Genomic DNA, 23,836 nt, shown 5'->3' on the forward strand with positions numbered 1-23,836 from the left:
CATATATGTTCCTATTAAAACATTTTTGGTGTATATCCTGATATTAATTGATACTTTCTTTAAGTTTGTTCACAAGACAGAAATATGAGTCACTCTAAAACAGGCATTTCATAATGCCCTGACACAGTGGCATGTGACTGACCTGTGCTCTGCTTCATGCAGCCTCCTTTGTAATGTGAAAGTGTAGGTGCATCTCCTAGCCAGGCCAGGCCAGGCCAGGCCAAGCAGGGCAAGGGAAGAAGGAGGGTTTGAGTTAAAAAAAAAAAAAAAAAGTCCCTGGGAGAGTTGACGGTGCTGGACTGAGGGGAGGGAGATGAGGTTCAGGTTTCAGCCTGACAGGGGGTCTGGGGGAAGGACTGGTATTTTGGAATATACGAAGATCCATACAAGGCACAGTGACATAAAACCGCGGTGCCTGCACTGACACAGTGGGTGCAGAGTGCCAGCTGGGGCCCCGCGGTGGATTCCACTTAGATTTTGGAGGGTTTGACTGCATGGTGCCATAAGTCTCCGGGAACACACTTAACATACCACTGACTGAAAGCCTGGTCTCCTCCATCCCTTTATTTCTCACCCAAGCTCTTGCATGTCTAATTTTTAGACATGTTCAGCTTTGTGGACTCAAGGACTGTTCTGCTACTTGTAGCATCCCAAGTTGTTTTACTATCCGTGGTCAGATGTCAGGAAGAGGATGACCGTAAGTTGCAGTATTTTTCTTTTGCACTTCCTTATTTATAATTGAATTGTAATTCTGATTCCATCACCAGTCTTTTCTGTTTCTATCTTTGTAGATCTAGAAAATCCAATGAAAGTTGTCTGTTTTCACAAAAAGAACTGTGGATACATGTTTCTTTTTCTATGTACACTTTTTAGACAATTTTTTCAAAGCAGTAATTAAATGTTATTGATGCTGTCTGCTTGTAAAATATCTCCCGAAGGAAGTTAATAGATTTCTTTTCAGTAGATAGGTAAGGTTGACAAGGTGCATCTGTGTGGGATGGAGGACCAGGTGAACAAGTGCCTGTTTGTCCTCACCTGGGTCCTACAACTCAGCCTTTCATGCTCTGTTTGATTACTTTGTAGTGAAAGTTTTTAGCCAAAAAATGAAGAAAAAGAAAAGCTTATAATACAGCATCTAGATGCTATTTTTTTTGCTAGTATTGAGCAGAAACACTTTGGTAACAACACTTAACAAATAAAAAACTAAGTTTACTTTTTCTTAAGGACTTGTAGAAATAAACCTTCCCCACAGATTTTGGCCGGAGCAGTCTAAGGTTTTTTTCCACGATGTTAAGTGACAGTGCCAGACAGTGCCTGACCCCAGACTAGCAGGCTCAAAGGGTAGCAGGACAGTGTGCACAGCAAGGAGTCAACAGATGATGGACATATAGGTGTATTTATAGCAAGACAAATTTCACTGTAACTGCTTTTATTTCCACATCTTCTTGTTTTTAATAGCTTTTGCTTTAATTCCAAAGTTTCATTTTTTTACAATTCAGTTCAGGAGGTTTCATTAGCAAGTAGCCAGACTAATCAATCCTGACTTAAACATTCATGTTACATATATATGCTATATATATACATATATATAAGTATCACTTTGACAAATAGACCTAAAACACAGATAGCAGGAGTTAGTAGGCCCAGTTCTAAGCTGTATAAGCTGCATAATCGAAACAAATCACCCATTCTTAATTCCCCAGCGTGTTTGCCCTGGCGCTTAACATAACTATGGGATCCAGATGGAGAAATGTAGAAGGACCCTCTGTTTACTTAAAGCAGCAGCGTGTCAATTGGGCATGCTGTCCCTATAAGAGAGGGTCATTCATTCGAGCAGCAGAGCAGGCCTGCAGGTTAAATATGCTCAGCCAGTGATGTGAAATGCCTCAATCAGGGCTTCAAACATAACGGCTAACTGTGGCTTGTGTTTACATTGCACTTTACGCTGCTATTAAACTCTCTTTACGATAACTTAGAGGCATTTCTTTACATACATTGTGTGCTAAATTTAAAACTCGTGAATTACTGTTGTGCTCCACAGCTACTGATTTACAACAGTGTGTTTTGGGGTCAGATCAGCACCTGTTCATCTGTAACAAAGGACCAAGTCTTCTCACTCCACTTTTTTTTTAAATCACTAAAGCACATATTTTTTAATCCAGTTTTGACTTTTTTTTAATGGTCAACCACCCAGTGTTACAGTGTTCAGAGTTTTTGTTTGCAACCAAATAACTTTTTTTTGCTTCTTCCATCTACGCCTATACTCAATAATCCCTCCTCTTCTGCTGTTACTCCTCCCACTTCCTTGCCTTGCCCCTCGACCCCTAACATCCTCTTATCCTTGTCTTAAACCAATTATTTTTTTAAAACATCTATTATGCCAACTCACAACATTGTTCAAATGCTGTTACCTCCCCCTGTCTAATTCTCTCTTGAACCCTCTTATTGCTCCTATTTCTGCTTTGCCACCTGACCCCTGCTGGCCACCACAGAGGAGTCAGGGGGTTGCATCCAGGATGGCCAGCTGTATAATGATAAGGATGTGTGGAAGCCAGAGCCGTGTCGTATCTGTGTGTGTGACAGCGGAGCAGTTCTGTGTGATGAGATAATCTGCGAGGAGATCAAAGAGTGTGCCAACCCTATCATCCCATCTGGAGAGTGCTGTCCCATCTGCCCTGCTGATGCCAGTGCCCCTTTTGGTTGTAATTTATTTATTCACATACCCATAAATAAATTACTCTTTTAGCTTGCACTCATCTCTTTCCTGGCTAACGCTTTTGAATGGGGAACTGCCACTGGATCCAAATAGTCTGCCTGATCAGAACTAGAGTGGTTACTGATTTGTGGCCAAGAGCAGCTACAATTTCTATTTTTATAATTTTTTTTTTTTTTTTTATAAATTTTGACATTTCTAAAAAGAAAAAGAAATCAGTTGCCAGCCAATGTTCCCTGTTCCAGAGTGACTTTTTTTTTTAGATGGTTTTATGGAAACTAGATAAGCAACATGATCAGGATTTTTTGCAGTCCCAGTGAAAGTCTTTTCATGTGGGATTTGAATCCTGTCATGTGCTTTCTGATCCGCACATAAACCAGCAGAGACACTTCTGCTCAATTTAACACAAAGCTGAGATGAAGTCCTCATATTGTGCAAGAACTCAATGATTCATTTGACCCATTTTGAGGCGTTCTACAAATTTCAATAGTCTCTTGAAGGTCTTTCCAACCTTTCATGTCAAAATGACTGTAAATATGTGTTTCCTCAAAGTTTCAAGTTTTTGTGAGCAGCTGCTGTACTCCAGCACTGTCTTCAAAAATCTGCTGTTAAATTCATATTGTGATCAAGACGTTGAAAGACAGAATATTTATGATTTTGTAGAATTGCTTCTTCTTTTGCTAAAAAGTTTGGGAAAACAATGGGCCTCTTAGGCTCTAATGTTTAAGGTCCTTTCCAGATTGGTTACAAATTTTCTATTAAAATAAATTTGACAATACAATGTAAGATATACATCTTAAAACAAACACACTAACAGCAGTTGCCCTTCTTTATTAAATAAGTTCACTTTTTTTTCTATTATTTACATTTTGCATGATTGAGTCTAAACCTTCATTTCTTAGTCTGAGCTTGTTTCTGCTTCATCTCTTGCATCAGTAATATGATCTGGATGGGTTTTATGCGTTTGGGTTTGGTAAATGTTATTTGATCACTTCAGCATCTTTGGATTTCCTTACAGGTCTCCTTTCTAAGAATCACAGAGTAGCTTTTAAATCAATCATGTGTTTGAAATCTCACTTCAAGGTATAACTTTTAATAATGCTCTTTCTTTCCTCTTGTTCCTCCTTCTGCATCATCAGAAACAATTGGTGCTAAGGTGAGTCAGTGATCTCCAGCAACTTATGCACAAAAATTATATTTCCTTTGTAATTGTGGTGCAGTGAACTGTCAGACAACTCATACAGTTTGATTCTTATATCATTCAGGGCCAGAAAGGAGAACCAGGAGACATTGCAGATGTAAGTATGGACGCTCACGAATATAAAACTGCTAAATAACGCTTTAAATAATTGTTGTTACAGTTCCTCTTAGATAATTCTACCTGACCAAACAAACATTTTGGGCATCTTTTGTTCACTTTTATTTGAATGGAATTACAGGATTTAAATATCTGATCAACTGTCCATCTATGTTCATTATATTCAGCCTAAAAGCAAATCACGTTTTTATCACTGGTTCTATCTTTTATAACCCACTTTTGCTTGTACTTTCAATGTGTTTCCCCTTAACAAATGTGGCAAAGTTTCTTATGTTTCTCATGAGTGAGAAACTCAGTGTGAATGTTTCTGACTTTCTATTAAATGAGGAAAAATCCTGCATTCCTGGGACATAATGAACCCAGTCAAATCCTCTTAGATCTTCTCAGCAACTTTCCTCCAAGTGCACATGTCAGAAGAAAAAAACGCCAGCCAAATTAGAGGTTAAAGGAGGTGGTGGTCATACAAAAACTTGTCCTGTCAAATCAAATCCTTTTAATGTTCACCTCCTACAAAGCTGGAATGTTTTCTAATTTTAGGAAGTTCAAACTAGTACAAAATCACCGGTTACGACACCAATGTAGACACAGTTATGAAAACAGCCTCAAAAACATTTTTGTCTTTCTGTAGGTTGTAGGACCAAGAGGACCACCAGGCCCTATGGTAAATATCAAAGATTTGGCTATGTTCTCCATATTTATATGCTTCACAACAACGTGACCTTTCTTCTGAATAGGACTTTCAGGAGTTTTGTGAATGCTACTGAGGCTTTTATGTTTGTTTTTGTAGGGCCCCCCAGGTGAGCAGGGACTACGAGGAGAAGCTGGCGCTAAAGGTGATAAGGTAAGACACAACAAAATGTGTGCAAAAAAAAACCCTTTTACCAATCTTTCAGCACTGGGTCCTTAGATACTGGGTGAAGCAGCATTATCAGAACTAGGAGAATGGCCTGTAGAGTTTGCACTTATCTTATTACTACTCATGTAAAATCTTTATTTATTTGGATGCAGCAGGTGGATGAAGTCACACAGATGACAGTTTTTGTAAAATCTGCTTTATTTTGGTAACTCCTTTTCCTACTCTCATTTGTGTAGGGAAATCCTGGACCTCGAGGAAGAGATGGTGAGCCTGGCACCCCCGGAAACCCCGGCCCACCTGGCCCACCTGGACCTCCAGGACTCGGAGGGGTGAGAATAAGGACTGTAAAATATGGCATATGCAAAATTTGAGCAATAGCTGCTTTTTTGCAACACTTTATTGTTAATGTGTAAATCTTTTATGAAGCTTCTATTTGGCTGCACTTAACTTGTTACAAGAGCGCAAAACAGGCCACACAATTTATAATGCATGAAAGTAGAAAGAGGAAAAAAGAAGAAAAAGTCACAAAGAGGTGAACAGACAAACAAACAGGTGGGCACACTGACACCTGTTTTTGAAGCAAGATGAGTGAAAAATAGAGTGACGGTAACAGGTGTAAACCCCCATTCATGGCACAGATGTACCATTCACATTACTATTTGTGGCTCACTTTGCTTAGGCAGATAAACTGACTCTTGGTCTATTTTGTGTGTTTACAGAACTTTGCTGCTCAGATGGCTCAGGGTTTTGATGAGAAGGCTGGAGGAGCTCAAATGGGTGTGATGCAGGGACCAATGGTATGTATTGCTGGGTGCATCTAACAGGGTGACTGTACTGTATGTTTACAGTTTCATCGTGAGAAAAAACGAGAAAATTTTTTGTTGCAAATATTCATCTGGTCTGCAAATCACTGCTGAAAATAATTACTGAAAAATAACCAATACCTCACTCAGATTGCTGCAGTGCTGCCACCTTGTGGCTCAATAATTTCATCCCAACAGAGAGCCTTACTATAACCTTTTAAAATCCTGCTTTCTGAACTGAATGCTGAATCTGCACACAAATAGAAATAGATAAAAATAGTATGAATTTGCCTCAGTGGACACATCACATAAAATATTGAAATCTTTCTATGAAAGGTTTTGAACTGGATACCAGTCTTTAACCTCAAATATTTTTCTTAGCTGGGACAAGATTTAAATTTGACTTTACTCTTACTAGTTCTGAATGGTTAATGTGTAACTGGTGAAACCTTTATTTACTCAGGACACCTGTATTCATTTGGTAAATTTGTTCCACTACTTGTTAAAATAAATGATGCCAGACTGATGTTCTCTGTATTTGTTGTGTTTCTTTTGTAGGGTCCTATGGGTCCTCGGGGTCCTCCTGGGCCTAGCGGAGCTCCTGTAAGTACTCTGATCACAGCCCAAATCATTATATGATTAGGTTTTATAATCAAATAGCTTATTTGAACACATTTCTAATGCTATGTATTATCATCTGTTACAATAGGGGCCACAAGGTTTCCAAGGGTCCCCCGGAGAGGCTGGAGAGCCCGGTCCCGCTGTAAGTATTAGTATCAATCCCAGAATGTATCTGTATGTCTTACAAACGAGCTGAGGTGCATATGAGGTGTAAATCTTGGGGTTTGCCAACAACACATACACTGTCAAAAACAATACTGATTATAAATGTCATGATTGTTCATTGTAAAAAAAAAAAAAAAAAAAAAAGAGATCTCTATTATTTGCTCAAAATTTAATACCAAATTGATGGCCTTAATGGCAATTTAAGGCAGAGATATATTTTACATAACATATGAATTTTTGTCTTTATATGTGGATTGTCAGTATTAAAGCTCTTGCTTTGCGTTGATACAGGGACCTATGGGACCTCGTGGACCACCTGGACCTTCCGGAAAACCAGGAAGTGATGTAAGTCATATTCATAGCAAAATTCAAAACTCTTAAAATACATGCAGATTTATTGTTATATATATATATATATATATATATATATATACATATACATATATATATATATATATATATATATATATATATATATATATATATATATATATATATATATATATATATATATATATATATATATATAGATAGATAGATAGATAGATAGATAGATAGATATAGATATATACATATATGACCTTCTTAGACGGTCAGACCACATTTTTATTTGGAAAAAAACAGTTTTGTTTTCCATGTAAAAATCACATTTTTTAAAATCTTCATTTACTTCATACTTAGTTATTTTTCACAACCTATCCCCACCTCCATAATGTACTTCAGTTATACACTCCATGTGCCACCAGGGGGCACTGTGTATCTCCAAAAATTACCAACGAACATGGTGACTTCACAATACACAGCCTTCAAACACAGTACAGTGAAGGGCCATTGCAGCTACATCTTATCTTGCAGCTACAAAGCTTCAGCATGTAATCCTGAATTTTGCTGCTGGTTTTTAGGGTGAATCTGGCAAACCTGGCAAACCTGGTGAGCGTGGACCGGCAGGGCCTCAGGTGAGCAAATAATAATTATTCAAATATTTTTAACTTCATACTTAAATAAAAAAAAAAAACAACTTTAATCTATTGCTGCATGATTGTTTTTATTTCAGGGAGCTCGTGGATTCCCTGGAACTCCTGGACTTCCTGGCATCAAAGGACACAGAGTGAGTGTTTCAGTTCAGTCACATGTTTCACAAAACTGTGGCTGCTCATTGATTGCATGTGGTGACTGACTGATGTCTAAGTCCTGATTATGAGCTTTCTTTGTAGGGTCACCCTGGTTTAGATGGAGCTAAAGGAGAGACCGGTGCAGCAGGAGCTAAGGTAAGGTCATCTTTTGTGACAGTGTGGGTTATCCAGAAATAACACTTTTTCAGCTTACTTCTGCTATTTTGTGCTTACTCATGGTAATTTTGTTCCTTTCAGGGTGAGGCTGGTGCTCCTGGAGAGAACGGTGCCCCTGGACCCATGGTGAGTTGCCACCATCGCTTTTTCTAGTCTGCGACGCTCTGAACTTTCTGACAACATCAGTAAATTTGCATAGCATATTAGGCTGCAGCAATAAAATAAATAATGAAGATATTTATATATAAATCATTCTTTTATAGGGTCCACGTGGTCTGCCTGGTGAGAGAGGACGTCCTGGAGCTGCTGGAGCTGCAGTAAGTAACATTTTTGCAGCTGCTTAAGGCTATTCAACAGGAATTTATTTCTCATTTGCTATTTATTATGGTTTTGAATCTTTTATTAGATCATAACACTGTGATGAACCAAACTAAATTGACCTGTCTTTGCTATCCTTAGGGTGCCCGTGGAAATGATGGCTTGCCTGGCCCTGCCGGTCCACCTGTATGTATCATAGTCGCCGCTATGTGGCCATTTCGTGCTGTTGATTTTTCTTTAATCTGTTGCCTTTGATCTGATGATTCTTTTTTATTTCTCTACAGGGACCAGTGGGTCCTGCTGGAGCTCCCGGTTTTCCAGGATCTCCAGGAGCAAAGGTTTTTACACAACATATCATCCAGGAAACATTTGCTGTTGAAGAGCTTGTGTATTAAAATAAAACAGAAAAAAAGACTTACAAGAGCCACTACATCAGTCTTTGTTCACTCTGGTTGTAGGACACTAAATTCCAGTTTTCCACAACACTGTATGTTTAGTTATTGTTATTTTTTCATAGACAAATATACAACTATGTCAAACTTCTTGCTAAAGAAGATAAACTGCCCTTCAAATTCTTTTTAAATTCAGTTGACTTATTTTGAATAACTCTCATAGACAATGAAACAACAGTATTATATTCAGCTCTATGGCAGGGAGGCACCAATACACAGCTCAAAGAAATCTACAACCAATACCGTTTTACTATGTTAATGATAAATTCGTTGTGCCTTTTTTAGGGAGAAGCTGGTCCTACTGGTGGCCGTGGCGCTGAAGGACCCCAGGGGCCACGTGGAGAGGCTGGTACCCCAGGATCGCCCGGACCTGCTGGAGCATCGGTTTGTTTGCCTTCACTGTTCATAAACATTCAGACTTTGATTTTGATTCATTTTCATTTGTTGATCAGGTTGTTGTTAATATAATGCTTCTTGTTCTATGCAGGGTAACCCTGGTACTGATGGTATTCCCGGAGCTAAAGGATCTGCTGTAGGTTTACACTTTTGTTAGTGGTTTTAATGTCTTTCTTTAGGTTAAATTTTATTCAATAAATATTTCTCTTCATTCTGATATTTGATTATTCCTTTCCTCAATGAAGGGTGCTCCTGGTATTGCTGGTGCTCCTGGATTCCCCGGCCCCCGTGGCCCACCTGGACCTCAGGGAGCAACAGGACCTCTAGGGCCCAAAGGACAGGCTGTAAGTCAACTGAGATAGTCTGAAGTTATGCTAAATTTAAATATTTTGTAATGTTGTGATTATTTATTATTGTGGCTGCCTTCTTTTCTTGTGTTGTTCAGGGAGACCCAGGTCTTCCTGGATTCAAAGGTGAAGCTGGACCGAAGGGAGAGCTTGTGAGTTTCAGTTTTTTGTGATCATAAATATACATGACCACATAAAAAATTTATGTGGAATTACTCCCTAGAGTAGATTCACTGAAATATCTTTATCTTTTCCAGGGCCCTATTGGTCCTCTAGGTCCCCCTGGCCCTCCAGGGGAAGAAGGAAAGAGAGGTGCCAGGGGAGAGCCTGGGGGCGCTGGACCAATTGGACCTCCCGGAGAGAGAGTAAGTGGTCAGGACATGCATTACATGTTACTGGTCACATCTGACTAAAAAGAAGGGTAAACATGGTTACTGTATTCACAGTCTAATCAAATATATCTTGATTTCTGTGATTCCTCCCAGGGAGCCCCTGGAAACCGTGGTTTCCCTGGACAGGATGGTCTTGCTGGTGCAAAGGTTGGTCCCTGCAAAATGAGATGTTTTGAAAAGTTATAATCATTTTATCTCAGTGATACCACAGCATGACAGTGCTGCATGAGAAAGATACTACAACAAGTGATTTTTCTATAACATATTTAAAGTTTCCACCTTTGGTCTTTTCTTCTTCAGGGTGTCCCTGGAGACCGTGGTGTTCCTGGTGCTTCTGGGGCTAAAGGCGCTACTGGAGAACCTGGACGCACAGGAGAGTCTGGTCTCCCTGGAGCCAGAGTGAGTCTTCCAACTTTATGCAGTGTTGCACATTTTTGTGGTTTTTGTAGGATGTTTACTGTGGCAGTTTTTTTATGACTGATTTGATTTTGATTTGAATGGAGCTGACAGTCTCTGTTGCTTGTGCCTTTCACGCAGGGTCTTACTGGTCGTCCTGGAGATGCTGGTCCTCAAGGCAAAGTTGGACCAGCTGTAAGTACAATATTAATTACAATTACATTGAATGTGATTTATAAATTTACTTCCATAAAATTTGAAATTAAAATAATAGAGCAGCTGATCCTGTTCTAAAAAATACAAGCTTTGCATTCAGTAGGGTTACTAACACCATGATCTACAGTTTCATTGTTGCTTTATGGAAATCATAAAGATTAAACAGAGCAAAATGCTTACAACCTTCTGCTGCCTGTTTAGACTTAAGAAGAATTTTGCATGACTGGCGCAATAATCCTCAGAGTAAAATCATAATAACATCCAGGTTTTAGCTTCCAGGCTAATACCTGGTGATTTACAGTGTTTATCCGTAATTTTGACAGGGTACCCCTGGTGATGATGGCCGCCCTGGCCCACCTGGTCCTCAGGGAGCCCGTGGTCAGCCAGGAGTGATGGGATTCCCTGGACCAAAGGGAGCCAATGTAAGAGTCTGAAGGTTTCTATAACAACAGACAAGCGGCACTTCCACATCTCATGATGATGTTCTTATCCCTTTGATCCCCAGTGCTAAAGAAACTTCCTACAGTTTATAGTGTATGATTTCTCTTTGACAGGGTGAGCCTGGAAAGCCTGGAGAGAAGGGACTGGTGGGTCGCCCAGGTCTGAGAGTAAGTATAGCTTTCCATAAGTGCTTAACCATCATCGATTTCTCTCTCTAGGTCCTTTTTCCTAACTAAAGTGCTCTTAATTAGGGTCTGTCCGGAAAAGATGGAGAGACTGGTCCTGCTGGCCCTAATGGGCCTGCTGTAAGTATTCCGTATAACAACATGTTTTGAGACACTTTTATAGCCAGCAAACAGACTTTTATGTTTGATTGATCAAATGTGTTTGCGTTTATCATCTTAGGGACCTGCTGGAGAGAGAGGAGAACAAGGATCTCCTGGACCTCCTGGCTTCCAGGTGAGATCATTTTCTGACCCATCCCATCATATGACTTTTGGTAAAACCTAAACATGTGCACAATGTCCGTGCCTTAAACATTAGAAACTTTAGTAATTATGAGTTTCAGCAAGTATTTAAGCTAAAGAAGGATCACCTTTTATGGATTTCGACATCACAGCTTTCAAAGACACCTCAGAATCATGTATTATAAACAAACTTACAGATAATATTCTAGTCCATACTTACTGATTGCATTTCAATAACTATTTTGCTATTATGGGCAGGGTCTACCTGGACCATCTGGTGCCCCGGGAGAAGCTGGAAAATCTGGAGAGCCGGTGAGGTTTTACTCTATCCAAATAATTTGTTGCACCTGCACTTCTCTGTTTTCTGACAAACATGTCAACAACAGTGTATTCTACAGTACATGTGACGCTGCCTACATGCAAAATACATTTAATGGGAAACTTTCTGCTAAAATAACACAAAATGGCTTATTAAATGCCAAAACAGTCGAAAAACAGATGTTGTTAATTTGTTTTATTAAGTATTGTAATGTTTTATTTAGGCTGTTTTTATAGTGTATAATTCAGTTTTTATAGTTAAGTGGCTGCTGTAACAACTTTTTCATGAATAAATATTCTCTTTATTTAAAAACCAGAGTGGTCTATGTGATCATTGGTCCTTTATTTATCCAGGTGAAAATCTAATTGAGATTAAAATTTCATTTCCAAGAAAGACCTGGCATCCTGGCAGCATCATCTTTAATTACGTAGCATTTTTTAATTTTAACGTGAACATGTAAAACTCTTTCTGTTGTCAGGTTTTAAGTGTTAAAACAAAAAAAAAACAAACAAAAAATGATAAAGTTTGTCGTTTCTGCAGGGTCTTCCTGGAGAGGGTGGAGCTCCTGGTGCTGTTGGACCCAGAGTGAGTTTCCACCAATTATGTGTATCATATGTGTACATAGAACTAAAGTTTGCTGTTGGTTTCATACATGTAATCTTTTTGTTTTGTCTTTGCTGAGCTATTCCTTATATGCTTTGCTTCTCTTCTTATCCAATATCGCTCTGTCTTATTACAGGGCGAACGTGGTTTCCCTGGTGAGAGAGGTGGTGCAGGAACCCAGGGTCTTCAGGGACCTCGTGGACTTCCTGGAACACCAGGCAGCGATGGACCCAAGGTCAGTGGATGACTCAGACTAACTTCTGGTTGCAGGTTCAAGATTCTTAACTGCCCTTCTCACATGCAGATGAATACCCACAATAACATCATCTGCTGATATTTTTATTATTCATGCCCATAGTCAATGTTCAGATTAAAAAACCCACACAAATCTGTGCTGACTACATTTAAGGTTGTGACTCCAGAACAACATAATATCATTGCTGTCACCTCTCTAGTCTCTACTATTTGCCTGACAGCCTCATAGCACCAATTAGAGTGACAAAAGCTTTGTCACAACCCACATCAAACCAGGATGTGTCACTTTTACGTCACAGTTTCTACTTAGCTAAACAAAAGAGATATGATCTCCTGATTAGTCAAATTTGAATGTGCTGACGTGCAGATTTTCTTACCTTTGAACGTACTAACACTGTCTGTTCCTCCATATTTTCCAGTCTTGGTGTGATGGTATCACATTATAGGTTTTCTTATCTAACTCTCAGCAAGTAACACAGTAAGCACTTTTCTCAAAACATCAACTTTTCTCAACGTGAAATAAGAAGAATTAAATTAAAAAATTTTAAAAAATCAAGTCTGTTTAATTTCAGGTGGAAATGTTTAACATCTGCAGCCTTGGTCAACTTGTTTTCTGCAGCACCATATAATTTGAACGACTGAGACTTTTCCAGATGTTTTTTAATCTAAGGAGCTTGGAAAGTTTTATTTAAGTTTTTTTTTCATAACATCATCAAATAGAGAGGAAAGATGAAAGATTTGGATTGACAAGTGCTCTCCTAATTGTGGTCCATCTTGCTTTTATCAGGGAGCTATTGGACCAGCTGGCTCTCCTGGAACCCAGGGACCCCCAGGCCTGCAAGGTATGCCAGGAGAGAGAGGAGCTGCTGGTATCACAGGACCCAAGGGAGACAGAGTGAGTGATAGATTCTTTATTTTCACTTTGTGAATTGCTTTCTAAGTTAAAATGTAGCTTACAGTAGTAAAGAATAAAGTAGTGTAAAAACTGCATTGTAAATATTGCGTTCTGTTCTGTATGATTAAAACACAGCTTATCGTTTTGCCCACAGGGTGACAATGGTGGAAAAGGAACTGAGGGTGCTCCTGGAAAGGATGGTGCTAGAGTGAGTTCAAAATATATTTGATCTCTTCTTATGTTTGATACATCTTTACAGTTTAAACCCCATAAATCATTCATCAAACAAGTGTAACATTCAGTGACACCTACATTATATTCTAATGTGTTTCCTCCTCTCTCCTCTTTCCTAGGGTTTGACTGGTCCTATTGGTCCTCCTGGCCCAGCTGGACCCAATGGTGCCAAGGTAAGAATAATCCTTTGCTTTGTTACGTGAATAAACAGTGATTTAAATTAGAATTTATATTGTATATTAACCATTTTAGTTGTTTGAATGATAGTTTCTCTTTTATCCAGGGTGAGACTGGACCTACTGGGCCTGTTGGTGTTAGTGGTGCTCGTGGTGCTCCTGTAAGTACCTTTTCTTGTGTTCAAGTATCAGTAGCACAGAACAAGTATACATCAGAATGATCAGGTCTGATACAGAGGCCTGGGTTTATAATATTAGAGCTCTTTCTCAATAAAAATTCTACTCTTCTAGAGAAGAGCACCAATAATAATTAACATCATTATAATAAGATAATGGGTGGATCAGGATGCAGGATTGCACATCAGAATAACTAAGCATCATCCTTCTTGTGTTTTCACAGGGTGACCGTGGTGAGGTTGGTCCTCCTGGGCCTGCTGGTTTTGCTGGACCTCCTGTAAGTAAAGTCCCCATAATTCATTCTTTACATATGGAATTCAAAAAAAACATTTATTGATGTTCAGCTTCTATCTTTATCTGATGAATATATTTAGGGTGCTGATGGTCAGCCTGGTGCTAAGGGAGAGCTTGGTGAGCGTGGACAGAAAGGAGAGTCTGGTTCTCATGGACCTCAGGGACCATCTGGTGCTCCTGGACCTGTGGTAGGTATTTAAACCAAAAATTAAGTCATGGAACTTGTTACTGTGTATCTACTATCTGTCGAATTGAATTACATAGTGAAAGAAATACATTGCACAGTGTTGCACAAACACTTTTACACTATTTTAGAGCAGGGTAAGTTTTCATGACGGAGTACCAATTTATGAAGCCTATATATGTGACTGGGCCAAACAGAAAAACATTGCACGTGAAATACTTTTAGTCAGTGCTTGTATGGTAGTTTCCATTTGTCACTTTTGTCACTTTTTTAAAAGTTATTCTACTGTGACATAAACATGATCATTCCCCTTTTTTAGGGACCTACCGGTGTATCTGGATCTAAAGGAGCACGTGGGGCTCAGGGACCTCCTGTAAGTAACTCCTACATGTCATACAGTGCATATATATTTATATATATATATGTGTGTGTGTGTGTGTGTGTGTGTGTGTGTGTGTGTGTGTGTGTGTGTGTGTGTGTGTGTGTGTGTGTGGCACATTTGGGTTTTTTGGGGTCATAAACAAGAAGTAAAACTTAAAAAAATATGAAACCATTAAAGCTCCCAAGGTTTTAACTTGGCTTTTCAATCATAAATCAATCATTCAAAGATTTTCAATACTATCAATATTGAAAAAAAATATCAACCTGACAAAATTAGTTTTCTGTACATGCTATCTTGGACACAAAAAATACACATTTTAGATAAGTTCAGTTAGATCTTTATTAACATCCCATAGCGACAGATACACATATAATGATAAGACAAACACAGAACAAAGCAAATTGAAAAAAAGTCTAGTAAGTTGTCATTGAAACTTCCTAAGATGGAAGATTTTGAACTCTAAAATATTCTTAAGAAGTTTTTTTAACAATCAGAGTTTGCTGGGAACATATGAATATTTATAGCAGTTACTCTTTATCTTTGTGCAGTCTAAAGCGTGAGCCTGAGGGCCAGATTGCTGTGTGAGAGCACAGTTTGATTTTAAACAATTCTGTCAAACAGATCAAATAGGCTTCTTTGTTTGTTTCCTATAATCTTCTCTCTGGTGAGACAATTTTGGGGGCTGCTGCAGCTGCTGCCTGCTGTGAATAAACATCAGATCAATAGAAGATTATAAAACAAAAACTGCAGCCTTAAATTTAAAAGTGATAAAAAACTCTTTGGCCTAATGATAAAGTTTAAGAAATCAATTGGTTTTACGTGAAAAACTTTCTAACTACCAACAGAAATGTGCAAATGTCTTTGATACCAACATAATTTCTATTCAGTGTTGAGATGAGCAGATAGACTCCATCAAGTAAATATCCAGTTTGTATAAGAACTAAATCAAGTTAAATGAGAGTATTTGCAAAACACACTGGACTTTACAGTACAGAGGACTCTGAAAAGCCATCCATCCATCCATCCATCCATCCATCTTCTGAACCTATGGGGTCTATCCCAGCTGTCACTGGGCAAAAACAGCAAGACAGACCTTCAATTATACTCACAGTGACCTACAGCCAATGTAGAATCACCAGTTAACCTAAAAGGCACATTTTTGGACTGTGGGAGGTGGGCAGTTTGAGTGCCCAGAGAAAACCAACACAGGTACAGATAGACCATGCAAGGCTTGTTCTGCGTATACTTGTACCACCTATACCACTGCACCACTGCTGCCTGCCTCTGAAAATGAAGCATGACATTTCCTCGGAAGAGAAATATGGCTCAGCCATTTCTCTGTTTACTATTACATTTAGACCCCCCCAATCAATCAATCAATCAATCAATCAATCAATCAATCAATCAATCAATCAATCAATCAATCAATCAATCAATCAATCAATCAATCAAACAAACAAAAACACAAATTAAAAATAACCTACAAAAAACTAAACAAAAATAAGTTTGTGACTCCCTCACTGATGACTGTTATGGTTGATGATGGTTTTTGGTCTTTGGGTTCCTTTAAATTGAACTTGCCTGATCACCAACCATGCCATCAAAACATGAAATGAAGGGAAGTCACTCAAATGGATATTGTTATGCCCTTTCAGCAGCATCCCAAAGAACCAATCCCAGAGTCCACTTGAGCTGTTTTGTTGGTCTGTGATGAACTGAATTCTACTCAGATACGATGCCTACATCTAATATCTATTTTTTTACGTTAACTTTTCATCTGTCTGTATAATATATGGACAAAAGTACTGGGCCACCAATACATTACATATATATACTGCCATGGAAATCAATGCCATGAAGCTCCCAGGAGACTGTTTTTGTGCTGATTTTAATGCAAGATGAAGTTTAGAACAAATTATTCAATCAACAGAGCAATAGTGACTTGTACACACCATGTGCCTGCAACTTTTCATGGTCTGCAGTTTGATGGCTGAGTTGCTGTTCCTAAATATTTCTGTTTTTTACAATAATACCACTTAACCACAGTTAATTGTGGAATATCTAGAATAGAAGAAATTTCACAGACTGATTTGTTGCAGCGGTGGCATCCCATTTCAGAACCACATCCAAATTCAGTTTGCTCATTATAACGACTGAAGGCAAACTGGGTGGTTTGGTGGTTGATTTTATAAAACTTTGGCAATGGAAATGAAATGGAAGCTCCTGTTAAATGTTTACTATCAAATACTTAATACATCATAAGAATTATGAATGTTCTCAACCAATAAATCTTAACATTTTAGAAAAATTCAAATTTAGGATTACAATATTAGAACAGGTCAGTGGGACAGGACAAATTCATGTTTATTGATCTCTTTCTCCTTGACAGGGTACCACAGGTTTCCCTGGTGCTGCTGGCAGAGTTGGACTTCCTGGTCCTAATGTAGGTATTTTGTCAATAATAAACTGCACAAAGAAATTAGTCTCTTTTTGTTTGTAGATTATGTGTATTTTTGCTCTTACTCAGTGAAATTCTGTTTTTTCATCAAAGGGTAACCCTGGCCCTGTTGGTCCTCCTGGCCCCGCTGGTAAAGATGGACCAAAGGGTGTTCGTGGTGATGCCGGCCCTTCAGGAAGACCAGGAGATGCTGGGCTTCGCGGACCACCAGGCCTACAGGGAGAGAAAGGAGAGCCTGGAGAGGAAGGGAAGCCTGTGAGTTTATTTTTGCACTTCACAGGAAACCATAAGTACCCGACACTGAAGCCAACATCCAGTCTGAATCACCTGCAATATTTGCCAGATATTGACTGTATTTCATGACTCAGTCATCTCTGTCTTGACTCTATAGGGTACTGAAGGGCCCTCGGGTCCCCAGGGTTTGGCTGGCTCCCGTGGTATTGTTGGTTTGCCTGGGCAGCGTGGAGAGAGAGGCTTCGCTGGTCTTCCTGGACCTTCTGTGAGTGCTTTGGCTCGCACACAAAATGTTTAGCTATGTTTATCCTTCACGTAAACTGTGAAAAACTGACACTGGTCTAATTTTGTAAATCTGGGTGTACATTTTTCCAGAATTACAGTTATGGTTTGTTTTATTTAAGACTTGTCTTAAACTTGTCAAAGATAAAACCTTGTTATTTGCAGTACATTCAAATAAAGTGTGAGCTTTCTGATAACATAGTTGATTTTCAAAGTCAGAGGATTATTTTGGGCCTTCAATGTCAAATGCTAGATTGAAAGATAAAAATATTTCCTGTGTGTGTAGGGAGAGCCTGGTAAACAGGGTGCTCCTGGTTCTGCTGGTGACCGCGGACCTCCTGGACCAGTTGGGCCTCCTGGACTTAGTGGACCTTCTGGGGAGCCTGGTAGAGAGGTCAGGAACTGAACTTCAATAACAACAAAATAGCAATATTTACAATGCAGGAAATAATACAATCATCTTCATCTATCAAATCAATGCACGTTAAATAACAAAAAACATGCTTTTATTTCTCAGGGTACCCCTGGATCAGATGGACCCCCTGGTAGGGATGGATCTCCTGGACTCAAGGTAATGGGCGTCATCCTCACTGAAATACACTAAATCAATTCAGCAACTCATTGTTTAAAAGACTTTTCAATGCTGGTTAACATAAATTGTTTTTAACCTGCATCAACACCTTCCATTCATTTGCAGGGAGAGCGAGGTAACACCGGTCCTGCTGGCGCTCCCGGAGCTCCTGGCCGCCCTGGTCCCCCTGGCCCTGTAGGACCCCTGGGCAAACAGGGAGACAGAGGAGATGCTGTAAGTATCACAAAACAGCGTAAGAACCCCAAGCACAGTGTAATTTTAAATGGCACCCACACCTATTATTTCTTTTTTAGGGTACTCAAGGACCTGCAGGACCCCCAGGACCAGCTGGAGCTAGAGGAACGGCTGTAAGTATCATTAAATCAAAATGTATTTTATCATTAAGTTGTTTTTTTTTTTTAGTTTCTGATTTTATTTGATTAAAACTTCCACATGTACAAATCCATGAATGTTAAAAGGTGAATCTTTACTTCAGGGACCTCAAGGACCACGTGGAGACAAAGGAGAAGCTGGGGAGGCTGGAGAGAGGGGGCAGAAGGGTCACCGTGGCTTCACTGGTCTGCAGGGTCTTTCCGGACCCCCTGTAAGCACTTTAATACACATCTAATAGTTCATCCATTCGGTGCCGCTTTCCGTCTTTCTCCTGATCTGTTATCATCTTTGTCCCAATAGGGTCCCTCTGGAGATTCTGGACCTGCCGGACCTGCAGGACCAAGCGGCGCTAAGGTGAGCAGAACAAAGCAGAAGAGATGAAAAACTATATTTCCATCCTGCACCTTTAACACAGAAACTATATGATGGTAATGAAGGGCACAGGTTAGCGTTTTTGTAATTCTCCAATCACCTAGAAGAAGATGGGGACAGGAAAGGCTGTGTGCTTTAATTACCCACCGCTGTGATAAGATGGGCAGCTGAGGCATTTTGTAATTACTCTCTGTGAGGAAAAGTGGCAGACAGACAGGGGGGACTGTGATTTGTGAAACCCACTCCCGCTGAGATCGGAAATGGGCTTCAATCTCTGTTCTTGATAAGCTAAGCACTGAGCATGATAAGAAAAATGAAGGGAAATGTCCCCATACAAATATTCTTCATGCATAATAAGGCAAAGGGTCTGAGGGTAATAGAGAGAAACTGCTGGTGCATTTGATTTCCTTTATCAGATTTTCTTATCCAGACTTCACTGTGGATCTGAAGAAATAACAAAGTTTTACACTTTGAACAAAAAATCCCAAGTTCACTTAATGAAACTGCTTTTCATGTTTTCATCCTCTCGTTCTGTAGGGACCCCCTGGACCAGCCGGACCTGCTGGCAAAGATGGAACTAATGGACAGCCCGGCCCCATTGGACCTCCTGGACCTCGTGGACGCTCTGGAGAATCTGGTCCTGCTGTATGTAACATGTCACGAGAATAATAATCTACAACCAAATGAGTCTGTATGCTATTCTATTTCAGTCAGGTCCCATTTCTTGCTTTTGCCTTCTTCCAGGGTCCTCCTGGTAATCCCGGACCACCTGGTCCTCCCGGGCCACCTGGCCCTGGCATCGACATGTCTGCTTTTGCTGGCCTGGGTCAGGTGGAGAAGGGCCCCGATCCTCTCAGGTACATGAGGGCCGATGAGGCATCCAGCTCTGTGAGGCAGCATGACATTGAGGTCGATTCAACACTAAAGTCCATCATCAACCAGATTGATAACCTGCGAAGCCCTGACGGCTCACAGAAGAATCCCACTCGCACCTGCAGAGACCTCAAACTGTGCCATCCTGAGTGGAAGAGCGGTAAGAAAACCAGACACTAAGGTCTGACCATATATCATATATCATACGGTATAGGATCCCTGATTGCGACTCCATATTTTTATTATTTGGCTCAAGTAGAGTAACTTTGCACAATTCTTAATTTAAAATCATTGTTTTTTATTTTATACTGAGCCTCTCAGTCCATCCATATCTGAAACAAGCTGTTTTCCTTTCCTTCCTCTTCCTTTAAACCACTGTTCTTGTCATTGGCTGCCCCTGGCAAACAGGCAAGCAGGGCTTCTGGGCCTTCAGCTAGAGCTGTGTGCCTGAGATGATAACAAAAAACCACGGGAAATGATCCACCACTGTAACAGTGACAGATATAACAGAAAATAAGGAAAACCATAATAGGGTGGCCTTTAAGTGAAAACCCAGACTGCATGAACAGGTGTTATGCTGTTCGTGTAAAATCATTTCAGTCCTTGTATTTCTAGATCGCAGCGCTGCATTTGGGTCGGTGTCTCTATACTCAAACACACATTCTGTCTGTTTTGTTATCAGTATGAGAGAAAGAGCTCAGTTTGTGGCTTTCTTTTACCTTCAGTTCACCCCCCACTGCACCCGCCCAAATCATTAGTGACACTAATGGCTTAGTGTGTCAGGACAACTTGTTCTGCCTGAATAGGGACAAGAAGCAGCAGACCTTGATAAATCCTTCACACCAAGACGGGAGCAAATCTGCTTTTCATACTTTTTATGTATACTCTTTGATGGACCATTCATATTACAGCATTGCTCCTGAAAATGTCATAAGCCTGACTTTAAAATAGTGCTGCATCACTCTTCTTTATAATAATGAACTTTTCATCTTCAGATATGAGCACTTACATTTAGTGATTAGGACTCTCCTCATTAACTCAACTGTCTCATTTTCTCAGGTGAGTACTGGGTTGATCCTAACATTGGCAGCACGGCTGATGCCATCAAGGTCTTCTGTAACATGGAGACCGGAGAGACCTGTGTCTATCCAAGCATCGCCAAGGTGCCAAAGAAGAACTGGTGGACGAGCAAGAGCAAGGAACGCAAACACGTCTGGTTCGGAGAGACAATGAATGGAGGATTCCATGTGAGTGCACACATACATCATTAGTGAACATCAAACTCCTCTTAAAGAGTCTAATGTACAAGCTGCTAACTCTCCCACCTGTTGTCTGATTCCACAGTTCAACTACGCTCAGGAAGGCGTTGCTGGCGTCGCTGCCAGCGTCCAGCTGACCTTCTTGAGGCTTCTGTCCAATGAAGCATCCCAGAACGTCACTTACCACTGCAAGAACAGCATTGCCTACCTGGACCAGGCCACCGGCAACCTGAAGAAGGCTCTGCTGCTACAGGGTTACAATGAGGTGGAGATCCGTGCAGAGGGCAACAGTCGGTTCACTTACAATGTGTTGGAGGATGGCTGCAAGGTGAGTGTGGGAAAAGGACTGAGAAAATAACCGTTAATTCAAATCATGTTAGAAATTTTACTATTCAATAAGGCTGAACTGTAACACATTCCTTTGGTCTCACTCAACAGACACATACAGGCCAGTGGGGCAAGACTGTCTTTGAGTACAAAACACAGAAAACCTCCCGTCTGCCAATCACGGACATTGCTCCTTTGGACATCGGAGGAGCAGATCAGGAGTTCGGAGTGGATGTAGGCCCTGTCTGCTTTATCTAAAGCGGAGTTTCACGATGGCCCCCCATAAAACAGGAAATAAATAAACTAAACCATGAAACATTACACACATGCCCACAATAAAGAAGACTGGAAATTATAAAAGAAAATTGATCGTTTTTTTCTCTCACTACAAAGTGCTCTCCAAGGTGTACTCCTTGGATGTTAGCACTGAAGGGCACCGGCAATATCTGTACACCACACCAGCACTCTCTGTCAACCCGCTTCCTGAGATCCAGTCATGTTTCCCATGGCCCGCTGTTGACAGGAATGAGTCAGAGCCAAGAGGAAGAGGCACAGAGCGAACAAGTTATGAACAGAAACATGGCTTGATGTCACTTATTTATTGTTTAACCTGAATAGGAAGAGCTGAGGTAGGACTGGACGGGTTTTCTTTGTAAGTAAGCCAAGCCCCCTTTTCCACTACAACCTCTGTCGCAGTCCTACTCCACCTCCCTCCCTGTTTCTCTCCTGACACACAAATATTGCATTTTGAATCCGTGTAGACCAATAAAAAAAATAAAAATCTCAGTAGGTGAAAGTGTGAGCTCCAGGCCCGTCCATCGTGAGCGGGAGCAGAAGCTTTTACTGTGTATTATAAATTCTTGGTTCCATTGTTGTAAAAGTCTGTGTTTATAAACAACCAGATGGTTTTATATATATTTCCACATTATGTGTGTACATGTGTCTAGATGCGCACCAACACTTTTGGGAAAGTGAGGTTACATTTGGGATGTATGTTTCCAGTGTCCTGTACCCCTTGACTGGCCATCACAAGAAGGCCCAGTTTGTACCCCACCCCACCCCGACCAGCACGACCCAAGAAAAAAAAAGAAATTTATTTTGAAGAAGAATTTGCTTTGCTTTTTGTATTTCTTATTGTAGTCATCCAGATTGTTCAAAGCTACCTCACACTGACAAACAAAGTGAAAATGTTGAATTCAAATCTGAGCTGACCAAACCTTTAGCTTTCAGATGGATGTAGAGCTTGAACCGCCATCTTTGTTTTGGGTTGCTCTGTATTCGGAAGGTGCTATGACGACTCCTGCGCCTGAGACGATAACAAAAAAACAAAAACAAAGATCCATCACTGTAACAGTGACAGATATAACAGAAAATAAGGAAAAGCATAATAGGTGGCCTTTAAGTGAAAACCTGGACTGGACAGGTGTTATGTTGTTTGTGTAAAGTCATTTCAGTCCTTGTATTCCTAGATCGCAGCGTTGCATTTGGGTCAGTGTCTCTATACTTAAACACACATTCTGTCTGTTTTGTTATCAGTATGAGAGAAAGAGCTCAATTTGTGGCTTTCTTTTACCTTCATTCACCCCCCCGACACTAATGACTTAGATCTAGAGCTTGAAATCACCAGTCGCATCTCTGACCCCCCCACTAGCTTCACACCACACACTCAAACTCCACCCTGAGGGAGGGGTGCAGTCAGGTAAAGACAGGAGAGACAGGCGAGCTCGGAGGCCTCCTGTGGTGTCCACACCTCCACAGCTGAATGTGGACCTCCATCAACAGTCCCTCAGAAGCAGCCAGGGTGGGTTGTCTCTGTGTGTGTAAAGGGTGTGTACATTAAAAAAATTAATTTTATAATGACCATGATCATTTTTGTTTTTATTTTGCTACACTTCAAATTGATGTAAATTGAATAATAAAAGGAAAACCGAACTGAGGATGGCGTTTATTTTATTCAGTTGAGTTTCCAATAAAAACACAAATGGCGCAGGGGATGGATTTCTTCTTTTAGCAGAGCCAGTCACGTGTGCTTAAATGTTATTTTTCCTTTTTAAACTTTTTGTCTGTGTGCGAGAGTGTGATGCAAGTGTGTGTGCGTTTTCGCATGAGCAAATCTCATAACATGAAGGAACAAAAGTACTGTATTTGTTTCGGGGTGGGGGTGGGCATCGTTGGCTCCTGTTTGTCTGGACTCAAAGACATAAATAAAGAAAATATTGTTGACTGGAATCAGATATATTGTGAGGTAGTGAGGCATTGTGAGCTGCATCACTGCCTCAGAAAAAATATAGTTGTTTAGAGTTCCTAAAAAAGCAGACGAGACCTGATTTTACACAATAAAACCATTCATTTACCATT

At 40.2% G+C, this 23,836-nt stretch overlaps 1 protein-coding gene across 2 annotated transcripts; it reads left to right on the top strand.

The window, feature by feature from the left end:
* Positions 1-414: 414 nt before the first annotated feature.
* Positions 415-23,430, top strand: LOC146364626 (uncharacterized). 2 transcript variants are annotated; one of them, XM_084917071.1, is made up of 54 exons: positions 415-697; positions 2,493-2,699; positions 3,853-3,869; positions 3,979-4,011; positions 4,660-4,692; positions 4,819-4,872; positions 5,124-5,216; positions 5,607-5,684; positions 6,249-6,293; positions 6,400-6,453; positions 6,768-6,821; positions 7,379-7,432; positions 7,531-7,584; positions 7,691-7,744; positions 7,847-7,891; positions 8,029-8,082; positions 8,225-8,269; positions 8,368-8,421; positions 8,821-8,919; positions 9,023-9,067; positions 9,177-9,275; positions 9,377-9,430; positions 9,536-9,643; positions 9,764-9,817; positions 9,971-10,069; positions 10,208-10,261; positions 10,606-10,704; positions 10,837-10,890; positions 10,975-11,028; positions 11,129-11,182; positions 11,449-11,502; positions 12,050-12,094; positions 12,249-12,347; positions 13,155-13,262; positions 13,417-13,470; positions 13,616-13,669; positions 13,780-13,833; positions 14,073-14,126; positions 14,224-14,331; positions 14,647-14,700; positions 17,099-17,152; positions 17,261-17,422; positions 17,559-17,666; positions 17,970-18,077; positions 18,201-18,254; positions 18,381-18,488; positions 18,569-18,622; positions 18,751-18,858; positions 18,948-19,001; positions 19,557-19,664; positions 19,764-20,052; positions 20,952-21,139; positions 21,237-21,479; positions 21,590-23,430. In XM_084917071.1, exons 1-54 carry the CDS (start codon positions 604-606, stop codon positions 21,734-21,736), a joined length of 4,464 nt encoding a protein of 1,487 aa, XP_084773197.1. In that variant the 5' UTR covers positions 415-603; the 3' UTR covers positions 21,737-23,430. The 2 variants fall into 2 exon arrangements, with proteins under 2 accessions (XP_084773197.1, XP_084773198.1); XM_084917072.1 differs by lacking the exon at positions 2,493-2,699.
* The last annotated feature ends 406 nt before the right edge of the window (positions 23,431-23,836 follow it).

This window comes from Perissodus microlepis, chromosome 20, assembly GCF_051167445.1.
Source record: "Perissodus microlepis isolate ML-2025 ecotype Zambia chromosome 20, ASM5116744v1, whole genome shotgun sequence".
Lineage (NCBI taxonomy): Eukaryota > Metazoa > Chordata > Actinopteri > Cichliformes > Cichlidae > Perissodus > Perissodus microlepis.